General features: G+C 39.5%; 1 protein-coding gene across 2 annotated transcripts in view; it reads right to left on the reverse strand.

Moving 5' to 3' along the window:
* The window catches only part of LOC123773704 (acyl-coenzyme A thioesterase 9, mitochondrial), a 43722-nt gene that overhangs the window by 16501 nt on the left and 14726 nt on the right, over window positions 1-12495 (reverse strand). Inside the window, exons 9-10 of one of the 2 annotated variants that reach the window (XM_045767566.2) lie at window positions 11591-11676; window positions 628-715 (exon numbers count right to left, since the gene is read on the reverse strand). In XM_045767566.2, the coding sequence (XP_045623522.1) occupies window positions 628-715; window positions 11591-11676 (174 nt within the window). Of the gene's footprint in view, window positions 1-627; window positions 716-5132; window positions 5219-11590; window positions 11677-12495 lie in introns of both variants that reach the window. The other variant, XM_045767567.2, reaches the window with a different exon arrangement.

Raw genomic sequence — 12495 nt, forward strand, 5'->3', positions numbered from 1 at the left:
GAAATCTCGAGTTGGTCTCGATTATCAATATCTCTGCAACTTGGACTTTGACAAGGCCTCTTAAGAATTTTCCTTTCTTCTTTTTCTCCAGCAATGTTTCTTGTATTAACTGATATAGTATTCACTAGCCTTGAATTTAAAATACATTCAATAGTCTTGAAGTTTTGATGGTGATATCCTGTTTTATGACTTTTTTTTTGTTTACAATGTAGAAATAATACAAGTGCAATAATAATTCTGTACAAATACAGAAATCTTCTGAATTATGTTTACAGGCAAAGAGCTCGCCATCTTGCAGTTTATCTTTTTCATTTTCCCACTTTTTCCAAGAGCACAGCCCACTAATGACTTTACAACCAGGACTCCCATTACTGCTTGATGAACAAAGGCAAACAGTGAAGTACTGTAACAAGTGTCCAATTGTACCTCCCTGTTTTGGCATCCACCACTTTCTCACTTAAATTGTTCCAGCCATCTATAACTCTGTTCATGTGTGAGATAGGATGTTCTTGTTCTGATGACTTATACTAACAATGTTGAGTGTAGGGTTAACTAAATACTCTTTAATGCGGATGAAGTGCTCCAGGAGACAAGTGAATACAGTACTGTATAAAGTTAAATACTAACCTGCGAGTTAAGGTAAAGCAGGGAACCAATTTCCACAGGCTGACGGAACATGATGTCATCTATGTGCAATGCTCGTGGTCGTTGTTTACTGTGTAAAAAAAAAATAAACAATTATAAAATTGGAGCTTTCAATACAAAAAACTTTGCTAAGCCAGTACCTTGGATATTTCCATAGCCACAACCCATATAGTCAATCCAGGACAATATCCATCACCAGGTTCTAAGTGACTTAAAACTGCTTTGATAAGAGTTTTAATAAGTTTGATAAGTTTAATTGCAGAGCATGTAATGCTCTGCAATTAAACAATTAGGTAATCTGTTATGTAATTAAGGCAAGGAGAAGGTGGAGAATACATTATGATCAATCACTGATCAACCAAAGACAAAAACTACCACCAAGTGTCAAGTTCTGATTACCACAGCAAGGCCAGAGAAGCCAGAAACCCCCTAAATGAGTGCACCAACCACCCCAACAAACACAGCAAAGCCCAGACAAAAAAGTAGGGATCAGGAGCAACCAAGGAATCAACACTTCACGTCTGATCCGACTCAAATAGGAGGACCACAAACCCCCTCAGAGAAGGATTATCGAGTGGAGCAAGGAGAACACAAGCCATCCACCAAGAAAGGCAACCCAGGCTTGCCCTGACCATAAATGACTGAGAACATGCAATATGGGTGCAATAAAACACAACTAAGAAACAAAAGCACAAAAAAATAGTCCCTCCTAGTACAGGTGCTCCTTAGTGGAGGATATAGACAGACTCCTCATTCTTCCTTAATTACTTTTACTAATAAAAATCTTCATTACTGAATAATTGTTGCACTACAGAATTCTAAACAGGTCTTAGACTTTCTACCAAATAATTAAAAATGTCATCACAACTGGGTGTTAAGTCACATTGAGCCTGATGGTAGATGGTGTTCTGGGTGGATCATATGGACGGAATATGGAGAGTAACTGAGAGGCTTTGGATGAAAAACAATTAAGGATGAAGAAGGTTGATTACAAGCAGTTATATCAAATCCCAATGTACTGTATACAAGTTTAAAAGTGATATTAACAAATTATATAAGAGTATGACCTATTATACATTATTAACCCTTGATGAACTAGAGATTATTAATAATGTTCTGCAAAACACAAGAGAATTTACAAAAATGTGTTATTGGCTTTTATGTCTGTAATGTCAAGATTCCAAAACTCAATGTTACTTGGAAATGTAATACTGTACTTCACACAAAATACAAAGACTTAATAAAGTAACAGTAATAATAATACTGTAATACAAAACAAATTAAGTTGGAAATGGTATAACAAGTTATTAAATCTATTGTTACCATTTAAAAAGCAGGATCACATTAAAAACATGAGTTACAAAAACGACTAGAGGGAGGATCTACACATTTCCATAATACTGCACAACTATTTATGGTACTGTATACATGTGATCATTCTAAAGAAAAGTTTGCCATGACTTGTCTAAAGTCGGCATATAAAAATAATTTCAAGAATAGCTAAAGCCTAAATGCCCTGTAACCCTCAACATGTGGTTATCATCATTTATTCATCACATGGGACACTGTGGTCAACATCACTTGATGATTATTGTTATTATTGCCGGATTTGTTTCGTATTTATTTATTTTTTTAATATATATTTTAATGAACACAACTGTGTACATTAATCAAGTTGTTCAACACAAACACAACATAGGTTATCTTGAGATGGTTTCAGGGCTTTTAGTGTCCCCGCGGCCCGGTCCTCGACCAGGCCTCCAACATTGTGTAAACTAGCTTGTCAGTAACTCTCGTGTTTATGCCATTGAATGACACAATAACTCTGACACCCGGCTTCCTCATACAGCTTGTGAAACCAGAAAAAGACATTTTTTTGTTCAGCTTTCCTTTGCTTTTTTGTGGGTACAGGTGATATGGAAATTTTCATGATTGCCACATGTAGAGGGTTCAATTTATATATGTAATGTACCAAACTGCAGAAGCAATATGGTGTTATGCAGATGAGGGTGGTGTTATGAAAAGATATTGAATGTTGGGCCATAAGGGTCTAAGACAGGAACTTGTTCCTTCTGACATTTTACATTTACAATACATTTACCTCCATACTGCACCTATTAATTTTCATGGTTACCTCTATATGTACATAAAAAAAATGGATAGGTTAGAAATTCATGCAACAATCACAAAAAAAACAGAAAAACAGGACCTAGGGTAAAAGAGCATCAGCTGTTCCCCAAATACCCATGCACTACACAGGCACGGTGAAGTCGCAAAACATCTATCAAGTAGTGAAGCCAGCACCTTGTTGGACCACCAAAAACTCCAAGCCCAGGAATTAACTGACATCTTGGAAAAAGAAGGCCATCAAAGCAACAAACTTACATACATCATGAAAGCGAGAACAGGTAGGTGACATGTTGAACCAAACTATCCATCAGATGACCAGGGGCAGAGCTGGACCTTGGAGCAGGATGAGAGAGACTAGATTGCCAAGTAAGGCCTTGACCAAACTCAGGGCACACAGCAAGCAAGATGACAGTGGGAGACATAAGAGTGAGTGGAAAAACAGGATACTGGACATGGAGTCGACAATGCAGAAGTGTGACACCCCAAACACTGAAAGAAGCAGAGCGGAGAAAATGTGTATAAAGGCTAGCACCTTGATAAGGGCCCAAAAAGACTAAAGGAATGCCCTCAGGAAACCAGGGTCCACCAACCATATTAGAAACCCAGCAAAACCTAATAACAAACTCAGGCAATTACCCCTCCAGGAACCTATAACATAGATGTTGAGCAGATGGGTGCCAAGCACAAAGTGCAACCAGATAGCCACTTTTGGTGGTGCAATTAACCTCTCCTCACCACTGTCTTCCTTTCCCTAAACAGTGTGGTAGAACTATTCACAAATGTCCTCGTTATGGTGGAGCTCAAATGCAGTGATGGCCTGGCATGTTGAGCAGTGCCTTGAGTGGACCATTATTGGGGTAGCAGGCAAAGAGCTGCTTAGAAACTGTATTGGATGTAATGACAATGTTATTAAATTAAATTTTGGGAGAAATGTTGCAAAAGACAGAGTGAGATGCTGTGTTTAACTCTCCAAGTGTGGTCATTATTGTGTGATCAACTAGTGCAGAGATTTTCAACCTTTTTCAACCTGCATCATATATACACATACATATATATACATATATATTAAATGGGTATTAAGACTGCATTTGAAAGATTGAAAGATTAATAGCTAAACTTTTAATCATAATGATATTTTGTAAATAATGTTGATCATGGATTTCAGAAGATTGGTTTATAAAATTAATGTTCATATTTCTTATTATTTCTGATATTTTTCACCTTCCCTCAAACTCCCACAGCACACCTGTAAAACATTAGTTCTAGGCACACTAGTTGAAAAACGCTGGTCTGGTGCCATGTCGTTATCATCATTATCGTATGAGAATAAAAATCTTTTTATTTATTTTTATTTTATATATATAGATACTGTACAAGAGTTCTTACAATCTTGTACGATATAATGCATAGCATTTCAGGCAAGTCCTTAATCCTAATTTTCACACAAACACATCCCCAGGAAGCAGCCCATAGCAGCTGTCTAACTCCCAGGTACCTATTTACTGCTAGGTGAACAGGGGGCATCAGGGTGAAAGAAACTCTGCCCATTTATTTCTCCCCTCCGCCGGGGATTGAACCCAGACCCTTAGGACATATGAACCCGGAGCGCTGTCCATTCAGCCGTTAAGCACCCCTCCCCATTGACATCTTGTGTCAATGTTTGAATACCCTTATTGCCCCATATGTATCCAATATTTCAACTGCCTTCCCAGCATTCATGGGAGACTACAAAATAATTTGGGATCAACACATTCTTCAGCCCCAGGTCTCCCATTAAAATAGAATAGTAGCACTTACCTGAGTCAATATAAAGGTTCTTACCTTATAGATTTAGTCTGGAATTCTTTTTACTTTTGCATACAGATTCCTTTCTTTCGAATATATTTCATGTGAAAAATAACCCAAAAAATATTTTTTTGTTAGGTCCTGGTTCCTAACACAACATAATGCCACAAGGAATGTTGACTACAGTCCAGGCTAAAATCAGGATAAATATGTGTGTTTTGTTCTTAATATTTCATGCCGTTCAATTTAGAGCTACAATTTCATAACAAAAAACAAGCAAAATAATTATCTACTTTTTATTTTGTCTATAGTCAGGGGTAGTAATTTAGATTATAGCTGTATGTTGAGGATTAAGATTCTACAATTGCCAAAAGCTATGTATGTAGAAACATTATTCCAAATAAAATCATTGTAATCATATATCTATTTTATCTCGCTGAAAAGCAGAGTGGAACATAGAGAAAATACAGATAAAAGAACTTACTTTGTGTCCCCTGTATTATAGATTATAACCGCACATTTGCCAACCTGCTAAATCCTTCACTAGCCATTCTCTCTCCAGTTGTACTAACCTATATGCAAAGGCATTGGCCCATGAAAGCTCAAATGCTAGCCGCATCAAGAAGCCACCAAAGATTTTATTGAAGATATTGCGAAACTGAAAGAGAGATAAAATGTTTTTTCTGTATTTTCCTTGAGAACGATAGCTATAGCATTAAGCACACTAACTCAAAATATGTGTTCAGATTGATCAACAGCTTCTCTCTCTAAATCATCTGTATGCCAATATTAAATGTGACCTGTAATATCATATCAAAAACAAACAAATGTCATTAAGGAAAAACAAAATTACATATCAGAGAACAAAAATATGCCAAGGAAACAAATTCTCAAGTTTGAAACTCGTATGAATGATATTAATTAAAATTATGATACAATTATGCAGTGAGTTTAGCATAAGAACATAGGTAACTACAGAAGGCTTATTGGCCCATAAGAGGCAGCTTCTACTTATAACCATACAATCCCACTCATATACATGTCCAACCCACGTTTGAAACAATAAAGCGTATACTGTAGTATGAAGAACTTTTTAGCTATAAATTTGTTTTATAATGCATAGCATTTGTGTTCCAAGTACTGGAAGACTGGTAGGAAAGGTTAGTAGAGCAGGCATTAGTTATGCAATACAAACACTGGCATGAACTTCCTCTCAGTACACATTAGTAATTTTTGAGTGTTAATAGATACAATACATTCAATCTTAAACAAAAACTGGTAAAATAAAAAGCTCAATTAACAGGTTTTGGTGTCCAACACAAAATAAACCTCCTTAATGTGGCAATCATTAACATTTATTTAAGTTACAAATATTTATACAAAATAAAATTATACAATAATATAACAAACAAAAATCTTAAAAATAAAGTAGTCTCCCTCCAACTACTGACTCAGGTTTTCATTGTACAGTGCATAAACTAAAGTAAGTAAGTAATTATCAAAAGAAGGCACCAAACCGGGAAGGCTATGTAGCACCATCAAATACGCAAAATAATCAGAGGGCGCTAAATATCACCAAGGATGCCAATACGAGAACAAAAACGCATAAGGCGAACGATATCAAAAGTATCCGAGTCACCAAGAATTCTATTGAGGGACAGGTGACCGCGAGGAGCGGTCGGAAAGCAAGACACACGCTTGTCCTGGAAGTCAGGACATTCAAGAAGGACATGCACGACCGTAAGAGGGACAATGCAACTAGGACAATAAGGAGCAGGGCGGCGCTCCATCAAGTGACCATGGGTTAAGCGAGTATGGCCAATACGCAACCTCGCCAGAGCTGTTTCCCACCGCCGGTTACGGTGGAAGGAGGACTGCCACGAGGAAACACAACATTTAAGAGTACGTAGCTTGTTACCAGTAACAGACAACCAAGAAGCCTGCCAACGGGTAAGGACTGAGGAATGGATAACCGGGTAAAAGTCGGAATACGGAATGCCTTTACGAGAGATGGGACAAGAGCGGACAGCTTCCTTGGCGGCAGCATCCGCACGTTCATTTAAAGACACACCAATATGGCTGGGAACCCAACAAAACTCAACCGACTTAAATTTACTGTGAACGAGAAACAGCCAATGCTGGATCTCGACAACTACTGGATGAACCGGATTAAAGGACCCGAGAGCCATGAGGGCACTACGAGAGTCAACAACAACTACAAAGGAAGACTGACAACGAGAAAGCAGGAGACGAAGAGCATAGAGAATAGCATAAAGTTCCGAGCATAAACTAAAGAGATTTCATTTGACTGCCATTTTAGGGAATTGTTTCTGTGCTGGCTACCTCAGCCAGCTCCTGGAGCTTACAGCACTGACTTCACACAGCTGTCCCCAAAATTTACATTACTGAGACTCTTAGCATACCAGAAATCAGGATCCAAATCTAGCTTCCTGAAAGAGATAATGGAAGCACATAGGAATCTAGGATTGACCCTCAACTTAAAGAACCACTCAGTCAAATCCTATGAGAAAGGGATGAGATAGGGAAACAGATCCAACTGCTAGTTGGAACAGGCAAACAGCATCTGCTCTCTCTCAGTTGCCACCAGAGGACAGCTCAAGACCTCAGGGGTCCCAAGCAGCCACCCATCTGTTTTGCATGGTGTGCTACAGACCCAATTGGTATATTCTTGCTGGGGACTGGACACTGTTCACACGCAAGTGGTTTTGCTTTTCTTCGGACTCTGTCCAGTGCAAGTGGTTGTACATATGTTTACCATCAACCATGCATGACCTTTGTTGCTTAATATCACTTTGGTTGGACCTATCCAATGGATTGACTTATTTTCAAGTCACCCTTTTTTCAGGTAGTGCTTCGGGATTTAGTTAGCAAGGCAAGGCCTGTTGAGTGGGAGGTTAAATAGTTAGCTTTTTATCTTACTTTGGCATGCTACCATCATGATTCTGTCCTTTGTGATAGAAGCAGTTTCACTGCTGTACACTGGAAGTCATATGGCTTACGGTTCTTCCCATTGCATTGCTCATGTGGTTCGTTCCACTGTCACATGCATCAGAAACACCTGAATCCTTGCAGGTCTTGCTCCTCTTTGGATACATGGGGCTGTGCTTGATTCAGTTTCATGAGGGTAGAAGGATTTTGCACAGTTCTTTGAATTTGCACTTGAGAGATGCATAAGTGACCATTTATTGTCCATGGCTCCTCATGCCCTCTGTGATGGGTTTTGCTGCTTGGTTGACATGGTAAGTCAATCCCCCGAGTGTCAGCAAGGTACAGTATGTATAATACAGTGGCACCTCAACTTATGACTGCCCCTACTTAGGAATTTTTCGAGTTACGACCCCAATTTCGTCAAAAAATACGACTCGACTTACGACCGTTGCCTCGATTAGCGACTTTGTTGACACACGTATGGGTTGACCGAGCACGTAGTTCCTGGTAGCACAGGTGATCCCGCCTAAGTTTACCAGAGCCATCCATTTAGTGACGAGCGTGCTCGTAAAGAATTTAATTGTTTTTGTGCTTTTTTGTTTTTTGAACATAGAAGTAATTATTATATATTATGCCATGGGGTCCCAATAAAGTCAGTGGTAAGGTTCAACCTAAGAAAACACATGTGAGGATGACCATAGAAAAAAAAATCATTCATAGTGAATGAATGTGATGTATCCCTACAGACACGTGTTAAAACATAGGGGAAAACACGTGTCTTTAGACAGATTCTTAGTAAGCAAGCAAGCAGTGAGCCACAACCAGATCCTAGTGGTATGCAGACAAAACATATGAGAGAGAGTACCCCAGAGAAGTCATCACTGCCTGATGTTATAATGGAAGGGAACTTCCTTTCCAAACAGTAACACCTCTCCACCTCCTCACCGTTCGAAACGCCATTTTCTGGGTGAAACCTGGAGGCTCCCCGGAGTTATCCAGGCTGATATGTATCTATTAGCTCTCTGGCATCAGTCAAAGTGCATGGAGTTCTTACCTACCGGGGACCACAAGACAAAACCTGGCCCCCTAAGAGAGGCACGAGGAGCAATGGCCTATAGAAACCCCCGTGTGGTTGGGAGCATTCTATATCTGCTTTCTATTTAGTATTTTGAAGGTTTCTATGAGATCTACCCTGTCATGCCTGGTCTGTAGTGTTGTTAACCCAGTGGCATTCAACCATTCCTGATATGAGGGATGACTAAACTCTGGTATTATTTTTGTTGCCTGGTGTTGCACCTTCTCCAGAGCAGCTATGTCTTTCTGAAGATGAGGTTTCCATGCCTGGATGCAATAATCTAGGTGGGGGCACACCAGAGACTTATACAATTGAACGACTACTTTCTTTTCCTTGAAGGTAAAGGTGATGGATTCTGACTCCAAGGTCCTTTTCTACATCTATCTGTTGTAATGTAGTGATGTCAATTTGGTAGTTGTGATTTGAATTGTTATGCCCTACATGTCAGGTCTTGCATTTATCGACATTAAAAAGCATTTGCCAGTCATCTGACCATTTGTGGAGTTCATATAGATCTCTTTGTAAGGTCCCAATATCACTTTCACTTCCCACTTTACAATAGATCTTAATGTCATCTGCAAATCTGATGATGTGGTTTGTAATATTCTCATCTATGTCATTAATGTATATGAAAAAAGGGTTGGCCCCCAAAATGGACCCCTGTGGAACCCAACTTAGCACATTTCCCCAGTCAGATTCATTTCCAATTAGCACAACCCTTTGTTTTCTATGTTTTAACCATTGTTTTATCCATTCCAGTATTCTCCCATTTATTCCATGTGTCTGTAATTTCCTTGTCAATCTTTCATGTGATACCTTGTCAAAAGCTTAAGCAAAGTCCATGTAAGCTACATGTACCAGAAGTCCTTTGTCTGAATAGTGGGTTACCGTTTTCAGAAATAAGAGCAGGTTAGTGAGGCAGGATCTATTTTTACCAAACTCATGTTATGTTGATTTTACTAGATTGTTCTCTGTGAGATAAATGATAAAGGAAGTTGACCAATCCACAAACTAGAAAATGAAGGGACGATGACGTTTCGGTCTGTCCTGGACCATTCTCACAATCGACTTGAGAATGGTCCAGGACGGACCAAAACGTCGTCGTCCCTTCATTTTCTAGTACAGTATGTGGATTGGTCAACATACTTCAGCCATGTTATTATGACTCATCACCTGCATAAAGGAAGTGATGATGTTTTCAGTTCATCCTAGACCATTATCAAGTCGTGAAAATGGTCCAGGATGGACCAAAATGTCATTATTTCTGTCATATTCAGATCTGAGAGTTGTGGGGTCTAATTTTCAGCCATATTAATGTGGCTTTGTCTGCATTTTTACTGTGACTGTATTTCTGATTATTTGCTCTGTAATTCTGTAAGAATTAAAGGATGGGTTGTGCAGGGATTAAAGGATTAAAGGTTGTAAAGGATGGGGGTTGTGTAGGGGGGGGGGGTTGTGCAGACGGTGGTGCGGCGACGTGATGACGTCATGCTAGTTTGCTAATTTTGTTTGGGGAGATCTGTCCACTCGTTTGGCTTTCAGTAGCAATATCTTCACCAGAATAGGGGTTTGTTTTGGGGCGCCTACCTTTCTGGGTGCCTGTCTTGATCAATGGCAGACACAGAATGCTCCCAACCACAGGGGGAGGGGTCTATAGGCCATTGCTCCTCGTGCCTCTCTGAGGGGGCCAGGTTTTGTCTTGTGGTCCCCAGTAGGCAAGAACTCCATACCTTGAAGTTACCTTGAAGTGTTTCCGGGGCTTAGCGTCCCCACGGCCCGGCCGTCGACCAGGCCTCCTCTTTGCTGGACTGGTCAACCAGGCTGTTTGACGCGGCTGTGTGCAGGTTTGGGACTAGCCCCTCTAACATTTTCCATGTACAAATTATTATGTATCTCTCCCACCTGCGCTCAAGAGAATACAGATTTAGGCTCTTTAGCCGGTCCCAATAGTTTAGATGTTTTACCGAGTGGATTCTAGCAGTAAAGGATCTCTGCATACTCTCCGAGTCAGCAATTTCTCCAGCTTTGAAAGGGGCTGTCATTGTGCAGCAGTACTCCACTCTAGAGAGCACTAGCGTCTTGAAAAGTATCTCCATCGGTATTGCATCTCTAGTGTGAATGGTACTTGTTATCCAACCTGTCATTTTTCTTGCAGTTGTGACGGCTACTTTATTGTGTTCTTTGAAGGTAAGCTGGAACTTATCTTCATTAAACACCATATTATTTTCTGTAGCCCATAGAAAGACCTGATTTACGTCTGATTGGAGGTTTGCCGTGTCCTCTCTGTTGTCTACTCTCATGAAAATTCTAGTGCCATCTGCAAAGGATGATACAGTACTATAGATTGTGCCCTTGTCTATGTCCGATATGAGGATGAGAAAAAGTACTGGAGCAAGCACAGTACCCTGGGGGACTGAGCTCTTCACGGTTGATGGACCGGATTTGATTTTATTGACTATTACACATTGGGTTCTGTTAGTCAGGAAATTGTAGCTCTATCTGCCTATTTTTCCGGTAATTCTTTTTGAATGCATTTTATATGCAATAACACCATGGTCATATTTGTCAAAGGCTTTTGCGAAATCTGTGTAAATTACATCAGCGTTTTGTCTTCCTCGGGAGTCGTAGGGACTCACCCCAGAAAAGGTATGCATAGAATGTTGAAAAAAAATTGAAAAATAATATTTGTATGTACAATGTATATAGTAGAGTGATGGAAAGGATGCTATAGAACATTTGATAGCGTGATCATTGTGGGCACACCACACACCAATATGCCAATAGACTGTCACATTAAAGAGGTTCCACTAAATTTATCCTGGCCCTAAATTCATTTTACATGTGTCCATGAATCATGACTATCTTATTGTTATATACTAACAATTTTAATGTCAAGTACTACTCGTTTTAATTAAACATTCTACTCTTTTTTACAAAAGTGATAAAGAAGATAAATGTGAATTTTACCAATAATTTATGAATACATGCTAGTAAAATGGTACTGACCTATATGTAAAGGCACATGCCCAACCCAATTCGTAGGCTTGACGCATGATAAATCCTCCAAACACCTTCTTGAACCGATTCCTGTGCTGAAGAGGGTTGAGGTAAAATTCTCACAGCATTAGTCTGGATTTAATGTTATGTTATAAAGTATGAAACTAATATTATATTGGTAGACATTAGTCTATATCTCATATCAGGAGAGTATTCAAAATATTATATCCTGCCACGAAGGAGGTACACAATAAATATTCTCTACCAGTGGGATCCCATCTCCTCGCACTGCACGAGGTGGACACCTGCTTCTGGGCAACATAAATCTATAAACCATTAATTAGTATACTAAAAGGTATTAGTTGGCCAGAATATATCCTAAAGTCGTTCTTCGATGAAGAGTATTCTACACACACAACTGAAGCAGTGCAATTTTCAAGCAATTTTCAGAACTTCCTACAACAAATCCATCTTCTCTACCACTGGACTGTTCTTCTCTGTTTCTAATACTAAGCTCTAATTCTAGATTTTGTATCTTAAGCTAATCTCTGAACTCAGCCTCAGTAGTTTCCCCTGCTAGCACACTCCCCATTGCTGGTATGACTTATATAATACCAGGCATTCTACAGCTCTCTCACTTAAGTACAGTGGACAAGGGCCTTTACAATCTTCGCTTTCCCTTCTGGAGCCAAGCTCTACAGGAAGAATGACCTACAAGCGACAGCAAAAAACAGATCCACGAACAACCCCGGGCAAAGGCAATGCAGATGGACAGCCGAAAATCATTCTAGGAGAGAACCAGCAAAAAGGATTCACCACAAATGCTTTCCACACTTTTGCCAGTAGGAAGAGCAAGAGACAAGCCACAAATAGAATCGGTGAGACAGACTGAAGGAGGAAGACAAAGAAAAAGA

Source organism: Procambarus clarkii, chromosome 72 (assembly GCF_040958095.1).
Source record: "Procambarus clarkii isolate CNS0578487 chromosome 72, FALCON_Pclarkii_2.0, whole genome shotgun sequence".
NCBI classification, from domain to species: domain Eukaryota; kingdom Metazoa; phylum Arthropoda; class Malacostraca; order Decapoda; family Cambaridae; genus Procambarus; species Procambarus clarkii.